Source organism: Aspergillus lucknowensis (assembly GCF_044049455.1).
Source record: "Aspergillus lucknowensis strain CBS 449.75 chromosome Unknown BJX67scaffold_73, whole genome shotgun sequence".
Taxonomy (NCBI): domain Eukaryota; kingdom Fungi; phylum Ascomycota; class Eurotiomycetes; order Eurotiales; family Aspergillaceae; genus Aspergillus; species Aspergillus lucknowensis.
In genome coordinates this window covers 42,613-60,264 of record NW_027263617.1, presented here as the reverse complement: position 1 = coordinate 60,264, position 17,652 = coordinate 42,613, and the positions used below count along the sequence as shown (strand labels likewise).

Below are 17,652 nucleotides of genomic sequence, written 5' to 3'. Positions count from 1 at the left end.
AGATTTCCCACTACCACTACGCAACCCCTGCCTCTGGCCGAAGCGGCCCCCAGATATACATGGACGCCGCACCCTCACTCCTCTCCCTCCCCGTCTCATTATCCTCATTGACCAAGTCCCCATCCGCATAATGCTCGATCGCAAACCCGCTCGGGTCCTTCCAGTAGTCAAAGATCTGCGACCCGAGGACATGCCTGCCCACGCCCCAGATGGGGGTCCACTTCTTGCGGAGCAGGTACTCGTGTCCCAGCAGCTGCGTATCAAAGTCCTCCACCTCGAACGAGCAGTGGTGCATCTTGTGCTTTCCGCTGAAGTCCTGCGGCGCGCGCGAGAGGAAGACCGTGTGGTGGTCCACGTACTCCTGCCCGTGGTCGAGATGCATAAAGGTCAGGGCGTCGGTCTGCGTGCCCGTCGCGGAGTCCTCCTCGTAGAGTACGTCGGAAGGGACGAAGTTGAAGGCCTGCGTGTAGAAGGCGACGTCTTCGTCGAACATGGCCGTCACGTACCCGACGTGTCCGAGTTTGTGGATCATGGCCGGCCCCGGCTTGAAGCGTTGGAATTCGCCTAGGACGAACCGGTATTGAGTGATGCTGATTCAGAGGCGATTATTGAAGGGCACACACCTTTTCTGGTCTTCTGCAGCGCGGTATTGTACCCTCCTTTATGGACCTCTGTCTGGGTCTCTGCCCTGCTCGGAACGGGACGCTCTTTGACTCCCCAGAGGACGTGGACCTTTGTCCCAGATGGCGACTCCACCGTGACGATCCTGCCGCCACCAGGGCCTGTATACGGTTCTGCGGCGGTTGTTGCCGTAGCAAGTTTCGATGCCTTCAGGAAATCCTCCTCGGTCTGCGCGGTGAAGGCGACGCCTCCAAAGTGGGATCTGCCGTTGGGACTCTTGCGAGCGACATACACGCACTTGTCTGGGCCGTACCCGCGATAGTAGATGATCTGGTTTTCTTCGTCGCGGGAGTCCTCGACAAATCCAAAGTCCCGAGCAAAAGCGTCGAATGAGTCGAGATCTGGGTGGGAATGGTAGACGTGACTGATCCGATTCAACTGGATCTTCGCGGGGCTGTTGCGGATGGGGAGGGGGATGTGCCCTGGGGTGATCTGAAGATCGGTCATCGTGCTCATGGTGCTGTTGGAGATGACGACCGGGAAGGAGAGGACGAGCTGGGTCACCGATGATATACCAAGCTGCGAATGATCCTCTGCTTGACTCTTCTAGCTAAGATCGGGCGTATTGTCGGAACGATGGCGCCGATATAGCAAGCGACTCCCGCCTTCATAATGAAGGGCTCATACCGTTGTCTCACAAACAGATACCACAATACAATGACTCCGTGGGAGAGCTTGATCTGCTTTCAAGCGACCGACCAACGGGTTTACTGGGCTCCGCTTGCTCTGGACGAGCAGCCCTATGTTGGCCTCAACGTGCAAGCGTTTGCCAGCATCGAAGCTTTAGAGGCCGACGAGCAGAGGTCCGAGGTTACAGTTGAAAAGGTAAGCATCAATCCCAGTTCAGCATGAGACGTTCGTTCGCCATTGACTTCGACAGCTCCTCGCCCCGGTCCCCGTCACCGGCATCAACATTATCTGCGTGGGCCTCAACTACCGCAACCACGCCAACGAGGCATCAGTGAGAGCACCAAACAGTCCGGTCTCGATCTATATCTAACCAAGTGTCCTTAGCTGGCCACCCCACAATGCCCACCGATGTGGTACAAGGCGCCTCCAGCACTTGCCAACCCCGACAGCGAGATCCCATTCCCCGTGCAGGCGCAGAACGCATTCCCTGACTTCGAGGTACCAACAACAAACCATGCTCTCTCCCACGATAAACACCGAATACTCCATACTAACCCGAATCTCCAGGGTGAGCTGACCATCGTCCTCCGCAACACCATCAAATCCGTCCCCGCCTCGTCCGCTGCCTCCCACATCCTCGGCTACACCATCGGCAACGACCTCACGGCGCGGATGTTCCAGCGCGCCTGTGGCGGCCAGTACACACACGCCAAAGGCTACGACAACTTTGCCCCGCTCGGCCCGCGTCTGGTACACCCTTCCGTCTTCTCCCCCTCCGATCCCGCGAATCGCATCACGACGCGGGTGAATGGTCGCGTGGTGCAGGACAGCCCATTCGACTTTATCTTCCCGGTGGACGAGCTGCTGGCGTTTCTGTCCCAGGGAACGACGATTCCGGCCGGCACGGCCATCATGACGGGGACGCCGGCGGGGGTGGGCTGGTTCCAGGAGCCGAAGTGTGCGTTGGCGGATGGCGATGTGGTCGAGGTTGAGGTGAAGCCGATTGGGGTTTTGAAAAATCGGGTTGTGTTTGAGAAGTAGAGGGTTAAATTCGCCTATCTATAGAGTTAAATGACAACAAGGTGATTTTTTGGTGCTGTTTCAGTGTTGAACTGGTAAACCGTTGATCTCTGAGCACTGCGTTATGTTGGCATCGTCACTACGGCTTGCATATTAGGTTCCTGGAGGTACAACTAATTCTAGGACTCCCTGGACCAACCCATCACTCAGGCACAATTCTTCCCCTTGAAGACGTGGGGGAGTGCCAATACCCGAGACTCGACTCCAACACGCCCCAAGATCGACCATCGGAAGCATCAATCCGCCCCCTTCACGACCCCGGCTCCATCAGGCCGTCGCACGCACTCCTCGCCATGGGGTAAGAAAGAGAGGGGCCAAACCTCAGTATGTATAACAGCAGCCGATCCGATATCGAACACAACTCCAACCGCGACTTCACCTCACCAAAATCCCCCGAACCATCGCAATGGGCTCCCGCAGCATGCCACAGCAGTACACAGTCCAAGACCAATATATCCACCAGCGGCGCCGGATCCGCATCATCGTGATCGGCGCCGGCATCTCCGGGATCGCGTTTGCATACAAGGTGCGCGAGCTGGAGAACGTCGAGTACCAGATATACGAGAAGAACGAGGACGTCGGCGGGACGTGGTTCGAGTCGCGGTATCCCGGGTGCTCGTGCGATATCCCTGCGCACTCGTACACGTATCCGTGGGTGGGGAATCCGGAGTGGTCGCGGGTGTGAGTACTTTCTACCTACCCCCTATCCCGCGGGCTGTGTTGACAGGAACTGTGTGAGATAGATATGCTGGGGCTGAGGAGATTTGGAAGTTCTACCGCGACCGAGCGGAGGAATATGGCGTCTACGAGGCGACGAGGTTCCGGCATCAGGTGGTCGGGGCGAGCTGGAATGAGGAGCTGGGCAGATGGGCCGTCAAGGTCAATGATCTGGAGAGCGGAGAGGTCTTCGAGGACTCGGCGGAGGTGGTGATTAACTGTGCTGGAGTGTTGAAGTGAGTTCTCCAAGCTATTCCAACTTATTTTTGGCCTGCTGACCAGAGATAGCAAGTGGAAATGGCCTGATATCCCGGGTCTGCACTCCTTTGACGGAACCCTAGTCCATACAGCGCGATATCCTCAAGATCTGGACCTGACGGGAAAGAGAGTCGCCATAATTGGGGCTGGGTCCTCCGCAATCCAGGTGGTGCCGACGATTCAGCCTCGTAAGACACGCGCAGTCCTCCCTCTCCTCTATCTGATAAACAATGACTCGCTGACACCGACGCGGCAATAGTGGTCAATTCCCTCATCAGCTTTAACCGGTCCGCGACCTGGATTGCGCCGCAATTTGCCGGCCACCTGGCCTCTGCGGGACGAGCAACAACATACACCGAGGAAGAGAAGGAGAAGTTCCGCAGCGACCCGGACAACCTACGGCAATACCGCCAGGAGATCGACCAGGCGCTCAATTCCCGCTTCCCAAACTTCTACAAGGGCTCGCAGGAGCAACAGATGTCCAGGCAGATCGTGGAGACGGCAATGCGCGAACGACTGGCCAAGATGGACCCCGAGCTGCGCGAGAAGCTTATCCCAGACTTCGACGTGGGTTGTCGTCGGTACGTATCACGGGCTAGGGAAGATAACAAATGGACGAAAGACACGCCCGCTAACGGATGGATCATGCAGCGTCACCCCGGGCGACGGCTACCTCGAAGCATTGCAGGAGTCGAACGTGGAGGTCGTTCGAACTGGCATCGAGGAGGTCACGTCGGAGGGCGTTGTCACGACTGATGGCAAGCTGTACGCGGTGGATGTGATCATCGCAGCAACTGGCTACGACACCTCCTACGTGCCTCCTTTCCCGCTCATCGGACGCAATGGGGTCGATCTGGGAAAGCGATGGGCTCGAACCGGTGCGGAGGCGTACCTGACCTGCGCGGTTCCTGACATGCCGAATTACTTCAGTGCGTGCTCTCATCCTCTCCGTCTGGTGTTGACTTGGGACTGATATCGCCCGGCAGTGGTGGTTGGACCGAACACGCCCATTTCCAACGGCTCTCTGATGCCGGCAATCGAAAACCAACTGCAATTCGCTCTAACCTTTGCCAGGAAGATCCAGAGCGAAGGAGTCAAGGCGGTTGTGGTCAGCCAGCAGGCGACGACCGAGTTCAACGAACACAAGGACGCCGTCATGGAACTGCTGACCTTCTCTGGTAGCTGCAACAGCTGGTACGTCGAGTCTACTTTACCGTCTATGTACTCGCAGCAGGGACCAAGCTGATGAATGCACAGGTACAAAGGGGGAACCTCGAATGGCAGGATCGTAGGTCCATGGTGTGGCTCATTGAACCATTTCCTGGAGAGCATCGCAGAGCCGCGACTGCAGGACTTTGAGTTCACGTACAGGACGCCGAATCGGTTTGCGTATCTGGGACGGGGGCTGTCGCTACGAGATGTGCAGATGAAGGATCTCGCGTGGTATATTCGGTAGTACGGACGTATGTGATGATTCGAGCTTCAGTAATATTTCTAGGCCAATATGACCACTGTTCTTCCTTTCTCTACGTGAATTGAACAACGGCCTCTACTCTTCAGACATATCCCAGCTATTAGAATAACACGGCCAGCAGGTTGCTCATAATCTTCATACCCTAGCGAACTCTGGAGCCACAGTGCACCACGCAGCAAGCGTCCGCAGCCAATCCGCATGCAGAATAGGAAAATACAGCACGCGGGTGCTTGACGTAGACAGACTGGGCATCCATCGGCTGCTTGTTTCCGATATGCTCGGTTCTCCAGATGAGTCGGAGGTGAGCACCCGAGTCCGGAAAACGTGGCCGGGGAGATACAATCAGCCCTACCGAATAGTTATAGAGCACCATCGCATCGAGCAGCATTAGCAAACTCAAAGCATATCTCAGGAGAATGGCACACGTCTTCGAGTTGGCGCAATCACTCAGCCCACCCCCGAACTACACCAACGGTGTCCAATCCCACTCCACGCTGCGATTTCCCTCCACGGAGACCTTCACCGGCTTCAACAGCCCCTCGCGCATCGAAGCCGACGTCGAGAACCTCCAAGTGACCGGACAAATCCCCGCCGACATCGACGGGACCTTCTTCCGCATCCAGCCCGACCATCGCTTCCCGCCCCTCTACGAGTCCGACATCCACTTCAACGGCGACGGCAACGTCACCGCCATCCGCATCGCTCATGGCGCCGCGCACTTTCGGCAGCGCTACGTGCGCACGGATCGGTTCCAGGCGGAGAGCCAGGCGCGGCGCGCGCTGTTCGGGAAGTACCGCAATCCGTACACGGACAATGAGGCCGTCAAGGGGGTGATCCGCACAGCGGCGAACACGAACATCTTCTTCTGGCGCGGGATGCTGCTCGCGACGAAGGAGGACGGTCCGCCATATGCGATGGATCCAGTCTCGCTGGACACGATTGGGCGCTATGACTTTGAGGGCCAGGTGTTGAGCCCGACGTTTACGGCGCATCCGAAGTTTGATCCGAGAACGGGCGAGATGGTGTGCTATGGGTACGAGGTATGGGGGGCCTGTTTTATGTGTCCTCCGGTGCGGCACGGAAGTGTGACTGACTGACGGAAATTGCATAGGCCGGAGGGAATGGCAATGACGGGTCTTGCGACATTGTGGTTTATACCATCGATGCGGACGGCATCAAGACAGAGGAGTGCTGGTACAAGGCGCCCTTTTGCGGGATCATCCACGACTGCGGGATCAGCGATCGTTGGGTCGTTCTGCCCATGACGCCGCTGAAATGTGACCCGGAACGGCTGCAGAAAGGAGAGAACCACTGGGCCTGGGATCCAGAAGAAGACCAGTGGTACGGGCTTGTGCCGCGCCGCAGAGGGAAACCGAGCGATATCCGCTGGTACCGGTCGAAGAATGGTAAGTTAATCAATCCGACGAACAGAAAGACGCAGAGAGTAAACGTCCTGTATAGCATTCCAAGGCCACACGGTCAGCTGCTACGACACGCCCGACGGCAAGATCGTGTTCGACCTGACCATCGCCGACGGCAACGTCTTCTTCTTCTTCCCGCCGGTGGACACGCCCGCAGGCACCGTCGCCAAACGCAACAAGCTGCAGAACAAGACGACGCGCTGGATCTTCGACCCGGAGAACACGCCGACCAACAGCTGGGTGGAGCCGGCCGAGGAGTTCGACACCTACAGCGGCGAGTTCTCGCGCATCGACGACCGCTTCACCACGCGGCCGTATAACCACTACTGGCAGGCCGTGATTGACGGGACTAAGCCGTACGACTTTGCAAAATGCGGCAGTCCCGCGGGCGGGCTCTTCAACAGTCTAGGCCATTTCACCTGGGATGGCGCCGTGCGCGAGACCTTCTGGGCCGGCCCGTGTGCCACCTTCCAGGAGCCGGCATTTATCCCGCGCGCGGGCAGTCAGGAGGAAGGAGATGGGTATATTGTGGCTCTGCTCAATCATCTGGATGTGCTGCGGAATGATGTGTGCATTTTCGATGCGCGGAAGATTGCGCAAGGGCCGGTTGCGGTGATCCATCTGCCGTTCAAGCTGCGGCTGGGGCTGCATGGGAATTTCGTGGAGGAGAGAGAGATTCGCGCCTGGAAGGAGAAGAGGGAGGGACAGTTAGGGCCTGTGCAGGCCGCGAGGGCGCCTTTACCGTGGCAGCAAGAGGAGAGGAGGCTTGCTGCCATAGGTACAAACGTATGAGGATATTAGAGAGTAGCATGAAATCGACGGACGAAATAACATGCAGAGACTTGCTGCCGTAGATACAAAAATATGAGGATATTAGAGAGTGGTATGAACTCGAGTGTCTAGCTAGAATCCGAGTTGTGATGCTGAAAGCGTTCCATCCGCAAGCATATCCATCCATCCAGAGCCGTCATCCCCGTCCATATCGAGGGTCTCTAGAAGGTCAAACTCGGAAATGTCAAAGTTACTGCTTCACTCCTGTTAGCTCGTGTGTTTGCTGAATGTAAATGGGGACGAGCCTTACAATGTCGTGTCTTCCAAGAAATCACGTCGCGAGTCAGGGGGCATTCCTCCAAAGGCAACCCCAGGCCCATTTTCCTGACTCTGGAGATTCACACTCTGGTCTCTATCCTGCTGGGTCTGCTGCGTCCGCTGTGTGCCTCGGCGAGACTGCGGCTGCATGATTCCGCTCTCCAACAGTCTCGCCTCCAGCTCGGGCGCCACCTTCTCACACCACCCAAACTGTTCCATCCCTCGGAGCATCTTGAGGCACAGCTGGAGCATCTGCCGGTGTCGTTCCTGACCGAGCTTCTGCACGGCCAGGATCAGAATCCACATGGTCTCTCCGAGGCAATGGCAATCGAACAGGATCCGGCTCGAGAGCGTCCGGTCCTCGACCATGCGCTTGAAGAGGTCCACAGACTGCTCGGCAGCTTCTATGCACCGTCTGCTGATTTCCTCGTAGCACTGCGCTTTGGACGACTCTTTGACCCCTGACGGGCGAGAGACTGTGTAGAGCAGGAACGGACGCGTGACGAAAATGACCGAGCTCAGGTACCGCAGGTGGAGGATGGAAACTGGCCGTCGGTGTTGCGGCGGCTGCGACGCCTCCCGGCTGAGGTAATGCGGTATCTCGTCGACCCAGGCCCGGAGGGCATTCAGGCTGTCAAACACCTGTCGAATCGGGAGACGGCCGCCGGCCTGGGCAGGGACGACAAAGCAGCTCTGACCGATCTTCTTGCGGAGCCGGACGAGCGAGACGCAGAGGGCCTGGTATCCCAGGGGCATATTTGGGCCGGGGTCCATGACCTATCTCGATGAGAATGGGGGCTGCGTAGGGAGGAAAAAAAATAAAAATAAAAAACGATGGCGACGTACCTGTTCCAACGCTGCCGGCGTCTTGACGAGGCCACTTTCATCACCAACAGCGCAAGGATATCCGAAGCGAATAGCCATTTCATGGTCAAGAGTGTAGATCGTCCACCAGAGCCGCCGTGCCCTCTCGCGCCCGACTGAGTTACTCTTCCGGGGGAGGATGTTCCTATGCAGACCGAGTGAGAACCCTATGCGTACTGCTGTGCCGAGATGCAGGTATGCCCCGACGCTATAACACATCGCGTGCATTCCGAGACTCTCAACAAGGCGTCAGTCAGTCCATGGTTCACGAAACAAAACCCCCCGATGGGGCCACATACCAACAGACCAAACGCCTTCACACTCTCCGTATCCGCTTCCTCGCTGACTTCCGGGACCAGATCCTTCGCCAGGGCAAGGTACTCTGGCGCGCGCTTCTTATCGCCTTCCTCTGCCTCCTTTCCGGCACGAGCGACCTGATTCTCCGGTGCCATACTGCCGATGGCGAAGATCGAGTACAGCGAACACAGCCACGAAGCGCTCGCCTTGGCCCCATGGTCCTCCAAAGTCTCCTCCAGTGCACCGTAGAACTGCTCAAGCGAGTAGAACCAATACAAGCAGTGAACCTCCTGGAAGAAATAACCGGCATAGCGCATGGCCATCGTCGCCGGGGGCAGGTAGACGCCCGCGCCGCGTGAACTCCCACCCAGGCTCTCTGGTGTCTTGGGTGGGAGAAGTCCCGTTTTCAGCGGAGCGATCACCTTGGGGTCTGTAACGGCCGTTGCGTGCAGCGCCATGCGCGCCGCATGGTTCCAGCGGATGGAGGAGTCTGCGCCGACATAGCGGTATTTTCCTAACGAGTCCAGCACCATGCAGCCCCGTTCTTCTTGGAGGGCAGGATGCTCATCCGGTTCCATGACCTCCTCCTCCTCAGCCCCTAAGTCTAAGCCTGATCCGTCCCGTTGCTCTTCAATTGGCGCAGGGGGCCTTCTTCCTCCGTTGGTCTGGGATTGTGGCGACGGATGGGGTCCTGCTGCAGACGCGGACAGACTGGCCGGACTCTGCGAGTCCACATGCACTGGCGCATTGGCATCCATCCTGTCCTTATCGCCCGCCGTCTCGCCGAGCTTTGAGAGAACCCCCTGGATGCCCTCGACTGTCAGCTCGGGCAGTTCTTCCTCGGAGACAAACCGACGAAGCAAAGCGATTGACGACTCATAGGCCGCCTCAGAAATGCGATAGAACGGGCGCTTCCGAGCCCTGAGGTTGACGTGGCAGGAGAGTCCGAGCTGTGCGCAGTACTGGCATGTGCCACTTTCTGTCCTCCGTTCAACAGGAAGCCAACAGACAACATCGGGGACGGAACACTCCTATCATCGGTACTTACCCAGGCCAACACACTAATACAACGAACAACAATGTTAGCGGGCACTCACATTTCAGCACAGGCCCGAGTTACCTTGGTCTTGCGTGCCTTGCAAGTCTCGCAGCTCTGGCGAGCTCTCTTTCGCCGCTGCTGCTGGTCGGCCGAGTTGTCTCCCGGTCGCTTCTGAGGCGCGAATGTGCCGATCGGATCCATGGTCGAGAGGCGTGGGTTTTGCTGACAGGGACCATCGGAGACAAGGGCCCTCCTCCTCCGTCTTTTAAAGATCTCGCGAGTGGAGATTGGAGGAGGCAGACTGGGGAAGCGTGCGGGGGAACCGGCTACTTCTCGGCTACTTGGACCCAGAATCGTACCAAGAGGCTGGGGCGGGAGTTCAGTTCGACAGATAGCCCTCTCATCGTCGAAAAAGTGTGGCATGATGCAATACCATCACGGCATCTTCAAGCCGAGACCAGTTCCTTCTCCCGATGCTGGGCACCTGACTGACCTTCATGCATCACTATGGGTACGGTGATGACCGACGAATTTGGACCTGGTATCACCGTTCAATCACCGATACAGTACAAGATGAATGGATGTTCAGAGTTGCTTTTGCTTGGTGGCGGCATCGTGAGTTTGAATGCTCCTACCAACGTGATGTGGACAATAAATATAACAGCTACAAAGCAGCTTCATTCTTCGTCTGAGTACAGCTCCAGCAGGTGAAGAGCCTTCCATTCACATTCTCCAATGAAAATATCCCACTTTGGCTACCGTGTTGCGTCAAAGCTTCACCTCTAGAGAGTGTAGGCATGTCCCGGGTGCCGACGTAGTTTGTAGATAGATTCAGCCTCGGTTTGGATGGCACGGAAAGTATTGCAGGGTGCACTCCTCGTCAAGTATCTCATTAAGAAATCCGTTTGCCTGCGAAGATGCAGTAACGCGAAGTTGGTGTACCAAGCTCAGACGGTACGACCCAGTCCGTTTCTGTTCAGGGCAAGGAAGGCGCATCGCAGCTCAAACTGCCAGGACTCCCACTTTCTGCTAACAATCAGCCGTGTTGGGTGATAGGGAGACGTCGAACGTTGTTGATGATGTTGGTGTTCCGTTTGAGTACTCGGGCATGTGAGCTTATGCATGGAGTATGTCTGAGCGGTGACTTACGTTGCGTTACCTGAGTACTCCGTGAAGGCGAAGCGTTCGATTGACAACGACTGATAGCTGGCATCGACTACCTGCCTGTCATGCTGTGGGTTCTGAGGCGCTGAATCCCGCAGGGATGACCTCCCCTGCAACCCCATGGGAAAGCCAAGGGCCGCTACTCCATGAGAAATAGCCCAAGCTCCGGGTCTCCCTCAGGCAACCCTCTCCCTTCATTATCGGTAAGAGTTGACCCGATCATGATATGGGGGCTGTCTCCGGCGTTGTCCAAGCAATAGACCAAGTAAGCACTTGATGGTGAATGTTATTGTCCCGCACACCAGCCAGGGTAATGCTGAAAGCACAATGAAGGCCTTCGCCACATATTCCAGGGTATCTTCGTGTCTCAACCAGGATGGCTTGCAAAGTGACAATGCTAAAATTTGGACCCATAGTGCTCCTGGGGACCCGGACTCCTCCGACTCCACGCCTGTCGGTACTGGTTTGCGATGAAGTCCACCGCGCACGGGTCCGAGCCCAGATTTCTCGTCATGACGCACTCTTGCGCTGATCCTGTCTCTCACAGAGATACAAGGAGCAAAACCGTTACGAATTCGAGGGAGCTTCCTTGCGAAGGACGGAGGATGCTTTCGAATCCTTCTCGCTCGCCCAAGCTGCGCTGGATAGCATGCACCTATTTCTGGCGCCGCCATGGATGCCTATCCGGGACGGACTCGGACCCTTCGACGGGAAGAAACAACCCCAGCACACTTCCCCTCCTCGAAAGTCAATCCAGAAATCCCCATCGCAGTCCGCCTCACAAGGCATAACCGCATCTCCGCCGCCGCTCGTCATCTCCTTCGCAGACTGACACGACACGAACCCCCAATCTCCAGTGTCAGTGTCGGGGGTCGGGCCAAATCCTTCACCCAAGGCCCAATCAAATTCCCCCCAAAGAACCCTGTCGAAACCCGTCAGGCTAAGAACCCGCGAACCCGCTTGTCTCAACTTTATTGCTGCGTCGGTGTTGGTGCGGCTGAAGAAGCACAGCCCGCGCGTTTTGTTTCCACATTGGAAAGTGCAGGAACGTACCGGCCCCGCTGTTGGGGGCCAGTCTTTCCGCGCTCTGAACCCTTTCTGTTGCAAATGCCGCTAATTCCTGCTCTTTTGTCGATCCCAACAGTTCAGCACAGAGTTTGTTTGGATGATGGTGGTGTTGTTGTTGCTGGTTTTGGTCATTCGGGCCGTGTGATGGATGGATTCCGTTCGTATTGACTCGCCGGCGGCTGACATGTCAGCTCAACGGTTTTCCAACAGTTCAGAGGATCGCAGGTCTTATTGGATACTCCGGCCATCGCAAAGTCAGGGCGATATGGCGTGGAGAATCCTTCAGCTCAGCTCCAACATTGAGAGGATTGAAAGGATTACGAGGATGAAGGAAAGGAGCAGAGATTTGAAGATGTGTGCATCTCATTCGTAATTCAGACAGCCAACTATTTTCATACACATGGAGATGGAAATGGATATCGCAGTTCTATCATCCAGCCAACAAAGGAAATGCGCGCCAAAAAAACAAAAAGCACTGCGCCAAGTCATCCAGTAAACAAACTCCGCTCTATTAGGCAACTCCATAATCTAAACTTGCGATGCACCGTTGTACGGGGTCTGCGGGTGATAAGACGTCGGCGGGTAGGAGGTGGGGTTGAGCGAGATCTCAGACTCATCGCTGGCGGCCTTGGAGTAGGGACGGTCGGTCCCCTTGGAGCGAGTGTGCCAGACAGCCTGGTGCCACTGGGCCTTCCAGACGAGACCGGGGTGGAAGAGAGTGAGGCAGATGACCGAGATCGAGATCATCGTAGCCTCGAGGATCATGAAGGTGATTTCGTCGTTGGCGAGGTGCCCGTCAAAACCCTCGGAGAGTTCGGCGCACCGGAAGACGGAACGGACAAAGATGACCAGCGTGGCAACGGAGAGAGCAGTAAGGGAGCCCTTGAAGAACCGGCTGCGGCGGAGGCTCGCGAAGTCCATGTTAAAGTCGGCGGGGGAGGCGTTGCGGACGCGCCAGAAGAAGTGGCCGGCCATGGCGGAGAAGATGAGCAGACTGGCGACCTGCCAGGCTAGACCGGCAATCATGATGTTGATGCCGAGGTCAGTCCCGGCCTGGTCGTCGTCGTCCGCGGTGGAGGCGATGGCGCCGCCGATGGCTTGCAGGAGGAGGGCGATGAAGTCGAAGGTGATGAAGGTGATGGTGTAGGTGCGGGGCTTGAAGAAGGAGATCTTCTCGCCGTATGCGACGACGATGCGGGAGAGGGTGAGGTAGATCGCGGCCGTGAGGAAGGCGGGGGCAATCGTCAGGCAGACCAGGTACGTGAGGAATGCATCGCCGTCGAAGGGGTTATCGTGGAGGTTGACACGGCCCACGTAGCCGACGACTTCACCGGCGAGACCGAGCACCATGGCCACCATGAAGGTCCACGTCCTGTATCGGATGCCCAGACCGATCTGGACGAGGGCGGCACCACCAAAGAGGGCCATGAAGAGGATATTCCCCCAGAGCACGGGGATATACTCGACGGAGGCCATGCTCATCGGACATGTTTGGAGGGTGCAGAGATCAGGGTTCTCCAGAAGAGTCTGGTTGGTGGGCATTGAGTCCGTCATTTTGCTGAAAGGGTGGAGGAGATGTGAAAAAGCGGAGAGAAGCGGAGAGAAGTGGAGAGAAGATGGTAAGCTTAAAGTTGCTGATGCTGATGCTGATGAGGGTCCTCCTCTGGGAATTGAGGCATCTTATATAGACATTGAGCGAGCACTTTGAAGTTATCCCAACAGTGGGCGGAGCGGAATGAGCCAAAACAGCGTCGCCTGGCGAAAGGATCAAGCAGTGCCTAGAGTAAAGTTAAGCTCGTCTGGGCAGGCTGCGATTGGCCGGTTCGTAAAAGGCAGCGTGCATTTTGCTGCTGCGTGCAGGGGCCGACACTCCAACCAGGCTGGATTGGGCAGAGATGGGCCGGGCTGTGTTGCTTGGCTGGAGAGCTTCAGGAGCTGCCTGGCCCGCGGTCTATTTTTGTTAGCGCTTGCTTACGGCAAGCCCAGTGAAGCACCTGCTGGACACTGCCCTGCCTGTTGTCTGTGCTCGCTGCTGCCGTCTCCGCAGGGCTGAGCATTCCCGTCCAGTCATGGCCTTATTTTCGGCCCCCCGAGACCCCCAAGCCGGTCGCTTTTTATGGCATCCAGGCTGCAACGATCAGCATTCCGTCACAGGTTGGCCAATGAAGGAGGTAGCACAGCCAACAAGCAGCTCGGGATTCATCAAACTCCTGCAGCTTTTCTCCGAGAGACTGAGAGCACGGCCGGAGATGACCCCGGCTCCACCCCGACAGCGGGAGAAGATGGGCTTCACTCGCTGACTGTTGGGTGTCCCAATGAGAACAGACACACAGTTCTGATCAAGCGCAAAGGCAAGATGGCCGTCTCAGACTGCTGCCTGAAAACCTTCGAATGGAACGGCACACCCACCGGTCGCATCGACAGGCTCGGCAGCAACGACACCTACATCGCCGGTGACAACCCGAACCTCGCCATCCTCATCATCCACGACCTTTCTCGGCTGGACAGTCCCCAACGTCCGCCTCCTCACAGACCACTACGCCCGTGAGGCACGCGCAACTGTCTACGTCCCTGACTTCTTCGGGGGCGAGGTTCTTCCTTTCGAACCAGTTCTCGCCGGTCGGTTCGGCGACGTCGATGTCCCCGGCTTCCTGGCACGGAATTCTCGCCAAATTCGCGAGCCTGAGATCTTCAAGTGCGCGACCGAGCTGCGAACCAAGCACGACACCACCGTCGCCGTGGGGTTCTGCTATGGCGGCTGGGCTGTCTGCAGACTCGGTGCTGAAGACCCGACTTCCGCCCTAGTTGACCAGAAACCGCTGGTGGATGCCATCACGGTCGCGCATCCGAGTCTGCTCACGGAGGAAGATATCGATGGTGTTGTTGTCCCCGTGCAGATCCTTGCGCCGGAGCGGGATCCCGTCTTCACTCCGGAGCTGAAGAGCTATACATTCGACTCCTTGCAGAGACGCGGGGTTCCGTTCGACTGGCAGCACTTTCCAAGGGTCGAGCATGCGTGTATGACAAGGGGGGATCCGAATAAACCGGGGGAGAGGGCCGCTTTGGAGAGGGGGAAGAATGCGGTTGTTTCGTGGGTGAGGCACATTGCGTTGGTGAAATAGGCAATACCATGTATCAGCCTGTGCGAAATGCTCAGTTTCCCCGGTTAATGAACCAATTCAGGGACTTGACGTGCTGTGATGCGTATTTGTACAAAGGTGGTGGCCCAATATATATTTCTGATCGTCTTCTTGCTAGAATCAACGCACGGCTCCCAGGAGACTCCTGCTGGGGTTGAGAAAGGAGAAACGTGCCTCGCAACTGGCGTTACGAATGAATCCATGAAGAATTGAATCTTTCTTCTCTTTTCCGATTCATTAAATATGCCGGATACGTCGGTACGGTTCGTTTAAGTGTGCTGTCGTGCGGTCGGGCCCTTCTCGACGGCTTCACATGAACTTCAAACTTGGTTCTCGACGTCGTCTTAGCGGGTTACCTTTGTCGACTCTTCCGAATCTTTGGCTATTGGTCGATTGCGAAGGATCAGCAGGGAGTCGCAAACAGACAACTTGCAGTGCCAAACTCACCCGAAGCCACCGCATTGGGCATATCTCCCCATCGACAACCGATATCCATCGGTTGTTTCTCTTCCCTCGCGACAAGAGGATTTGGGCAATGTATCACGGTGTTCCAAACGATAGAATGTGACTGACAGAGTTGATATTGCCCAGGAAGCATGACTGCCTTCGACCCTTCCGTGCCCTCCGTTTCGGCAAGCGCACATCCGAAGATGAACGTTTCTGGTATATCGGGGCCATCTGAGATACGACGCATGGCCGCAGGATACGGGAGATGAAGTTGAACTGGCTGTATCATCGACTTGGGGGGATCGAGGGGAAAGGTGTGGAATTGAAGGTCGTTTGCTGCGTTGCTGGTGGGCGTGGTGGAGGCCTGCCTTTGTATCGCCCTGGCGATCTGGAGACGAACAGCCTTTGGCAATGTTGTGATGCAATGGATGTTGATGGTATCATTTTTCTAACGATTTTCTTGCAGAATTTTCACTTCCTGCACAGCTGGCTTCTTCTTTCTTTTCGTTCATCCATTGCTGTCTCCTCTGCTGTTGTCATCCACTGTTGTCTTCAGCGCCTCCCTCTCCCCTTTTATCTCAGTATTCTGTCCATCTCAAGCCTCATCTATCATCTCTCTTTGATCTCATTTTGATCTCACATTCTCTCTCAACCGACGTCCGCGATGGAATAGACACCTCCAACCGCTAAGCTGGCGGCCTCCGTCCTGGAGAAATGCGCAAATGTCATGCACGCTGCCTACACCAACCGCAAAGAGACAGAGTACGACCTCCAGCAGCTGCTTGACCAGGTCCGGTATCTCTCCTCGCGTTCTTTTTTCAAAATATTCGTGGACTAACACCCCTAGTCAACTCGCTACTGTCGTGAGCAGCACGGCTCCCTTCTGGGCCTTCAACCCCACCGTTAGTATATCCGAGCATTTTGCTACGTTGCTGGGGGCTCTCCGGTCCATCTTTCAGGGCTGTCTCGCGACACTTGGTCGGATGGAGCTGATGATAGCGTGTGGTGCCGTGGACGTCCACCCACGGTCTGCATTCGGTGCGGACTCCATTGACGCTGGGATCCTGCACTGGAAATTACAATCCTATATTGACGCAACGGAGCTTGCGAGAAGGTGAGCACTCGTTTGTGCACTGTATTGGATGGCATTCAACTGACGGATGCAACAGACGCGGCAGTGGCGAATCGATCGATATACAGCAGCTCCGGCAGCAAGGCTCGTGGTACCAGGTCGCGGGGGATCGCCTTGATGGCCGCCGGGAAATAGGAGACCTGCTGCTGCTTGAGATCGTCAGTATTGAGGACCATGTCGGCCGCGTTGAGGGGCTTGTCGTCGCGGCAAAAGTGTATACTGAGGCGGTACAGCGTGTGGACAGCACGGCTCTGCCGGCGGAGTCTGCTCCTGAAGGTGCTAAAACGAACCCTATAGTCGTCCCTGAAATCACCCAGACTATACCCATAGATGCCTTCGAGACTCTCGCAGCTATACCCAGGTCCCTCAGCGACAAAGACGAGATCCTCCATTTTATTGAGCGGATGAAGGACCAAGACGACGTGGACTATGAAACTGTCCTTGATGACATCCTTCGTCGTCTCTCTCCAACCGTCACGCAGAAAGTCTCTCTCGCGAAGGCCCTTTATACAGGCGGAAAGATCACCAGAGCAATCCAGCTCCTCCAGCTTCCTCTGAATGAACTTCAAATTGACCCCATTGCAAGCGCATCGGCCAACCATTTGCTTGCAAGACCCACCTTGAAGAAGGAGACTTCCGTCGCGCTCTTGATTACTGCCACCTCAGCCTTGATGCGCGGATGGCTCATTTCGGACCCAACCACACCTCGTCCATGGAGTCATCGGAACTGAAAGTCCAGCTGCTACGAGTCACTGGGCGCCTCGAAGATGCAGACGATATGAGGAATGGTTTTTTCACACCTGAGCACGCGGAGTTCCTGCAGAAGATCGACGATCTAGAGGCGGCATTTGGAACCTCCAAGGAAGCAGCTCTGGCCGGTATGACCGCGCTGCTGGACACACTGAGCGCGGAGAACCAGCCTCAGGTAGCCAGTCTGCTCAAGACCCTCGGTGACTACCAGACTTGGGAGTTCAGAACGCAGGTCCTCGGCTTTGGGAATAAAATCTCGCTACTGACGATTCTCGCCGATTTCGAAGACTTTCACAGAGTCATCGTCCTCTGTCTCCGCGGGAACGCGACGAGAGGCCATCCACCCGGAGGGACACGAGCCGCACTCAACATCCTTCTCCGCCAGGAGGCATTCGCGTATT

At 56.5% G+C, this 17,652-nt stretch overlaps 9 protein-coding genes across 9 annotated transcripts; 6 read left to right on the top strand and 3 right to left on the bottom strand.

Moving 5' to 3' along the window:
- Positions 1 to 16: 16 nt before the first annotated feature.
- BJX67DRAFT_375519 (Glyoxalase/Bleomycin resistance protein/Dihydroxybiphenyl dioxygenase) lies at positions 17 to 1,128 on the bottom strand (the record flags this gene model as incomplete). Its single annotated transcript, XM_071031707.1, has 2 exons — positions 17 to 564; positions 624 to 1,128. 2 exons carry the CDS (start codon positions 1,126 to 1,128, stop codon positions 17 to 19), a joined length of 1,053 nt encoding a protein of 350 aa, XP_070881087.1.
- A 165-nt stretch (positions 1,129 to 1,293) lies between these two features.
- Positions 1,294 to 2,352, top strand: BJX67DRAFT_385936 (fumarylacetoacetate hydrolase family protein; the record flags this gene model as incomplete). Its single annotated transcript, XM_071033969.1, has 4 exons — positions 1,294 to 1,506; positions 1,562 to 1,642; positions 1,696 to 1,809; positions 1,879 to 2,352. 4 exons carry the CDS (start codon positions 1,294 to 1,296, stop codon positions 2,350 to 2,352), a joined length of 882 nt encoding a protein of 293 aa, XP_070881086.1.
- Positions 2,353 to 2,693: 341 nt separating this feature from the next.
- BJX67DRAFT_391549 (flavin-containing monooxygenase) lies at positions 2,694 to 4,822 on the top strand (the record flags this gene model as incomplete). The annotated part of the gene is made up of 7 exons (XM_071034805.1): positions 2,694 to 3,072; positions 3,135 to 3,344; positions 3,397 to 3,554; positions 3,626 to 3,947; positions 4,018 to 4,295; positions 4,353 to 4,560; positions 4,624 to 4,822. The coding sequence occupies exons 1-7, from the start codon at positions 2,798 to 2,800 to the stop codon at positions 4,820 to 4,822; spliced, it is 1,650 nt and encodes a 549-aa protein (XP_070881085.1). The 5' UTR covers positions 2,694 to 2,797.
- Positions 4,823 to 5,086: 264 nt separating this feature from the next.
- Positions 5,087 to 7,053, top strand: BJX67DRAFT_391546 (carotenoid oxygenase family protein; the record flags this gene model as incomplete). Its single annotated transcript, XM_071034804.1, has 3 exons — positions 5,087 to 5,880; positions 5,952 to 6,246; positions 6,302 to 7,053. Exons 1-3 carry the CDS (start codon positions 5,257 to 5,259, stop codon positions 7,051 to 7,053), a joined length of 1,671 nt encoding a protein of 556 aa, XP_070881084.1. The 5' UTR covers positions 5,087 to 5,256.
- Positions 7,054 to 7,164: 111 nt separating this feature from the next.
- BJX67DRAFT_385933 (Zn(II)2Cys6 transcription factor) lies at positions 7,165 to 9,973 on the bottom strand (the record flags this gene model as incomplete). Its single annotated transcript, XM_071033968.1, has 6 exons — positions 7,165 to 7,285; positions 7,343 to 8,127; positions 8,197 to 8,451; positions 8,514 to 9,490; positions 9,560 to 9,572; positions 9,632 to 9,973. 6 exons carry the CDS (start codon positions 9,971 to 9,973, stop codon positions 7,165 to 7,167), a joined length of 2,493 nt encoding a protein of 830 aa, XP_070881083.1.
- Positions 9,974 to 11,287: 1,314 nt separating this feature from the next.
- On the top strand, positions 11,288 to 12,109 carry BJX67DRAFT_313294 (uncharacterized protein). The gene has a single exon (XM_071027179.1). The coding sequence runs from the start codon at positions 11,387 to 11,389 to the stop codon at positions 11,948 to 11,950; it is 564 nt and encodes a 187-aa protein (XP_070881082.1). The 5' UTR covers positions 11,288 to 11,386; the 3' UTR covers positions 11,951 to 12,109.
- Positions 12,110 to 12,127: 18 nt separating this feature from the next.
- BJX67DRAFT_367028 (RTA1 domain-containing protein) lies at positions 12,128 to 13,841 on the bottom strand. The gene has a single exon (XM_071030469.1). It carries the CDS (start codon positions 13,334 to 13,336, stop codon positions 12,311 to 12,313), a length of 1,026 nt encoding a protein of 341 aa, XP_070881081.1. The 5' UTR covers positions 13,337 to 13,841; the 3' UTR covers positions 12,128 to 12,310.
- Positions 13,842 to 14,138: 297 nt separating this feature from the next.
- Positions 14,139 to 15,215, top strand: BJX67DRAFT_391543 (dienelactone hydrolase family protein; the record flags this gene model as incomplete). Its single annotated transcript, XM_071034803.1, has 2 exons — positions 14,139 to 14,235; positions 14,291 to 15,215. 2 exons carry the CDS (start codon positions 14,139 to 14,141, stop codon positions 14,902 to 14,904), a joined length of 711 nt encoding a protein of 236 aa, XP_070881080.1. The 3' UTR covers positions 14,905 to 15,215.
- Positions 15,216 to 15,850: 635 nt separating this feature from the next.
- On the top strand, positions 15,851 to 17,387 carry BJX67DRAFT_313318 (uncharacterized protein). Its single transcript, XM_071027180.1, has 3 exons — positions 15,851 to 16,164; positions 16,217 to 16,483; positions 16,539 to 17,387. The coding sequence occupies exons 1-3, from the start codon at positions 16,097 to 16,099 to the stop codon at positions 17,230 to 17,232; spliced, it is 1,029 nt and encodes a 342-aa protein (XP_070881079.1). The 5' UTR covers positions 15,851 to 16,096; the 3' UTR covers positions 17,233 to 17,387.
- Positions 17,388 to 17,652: the final 265 nt, after the last annotated feature.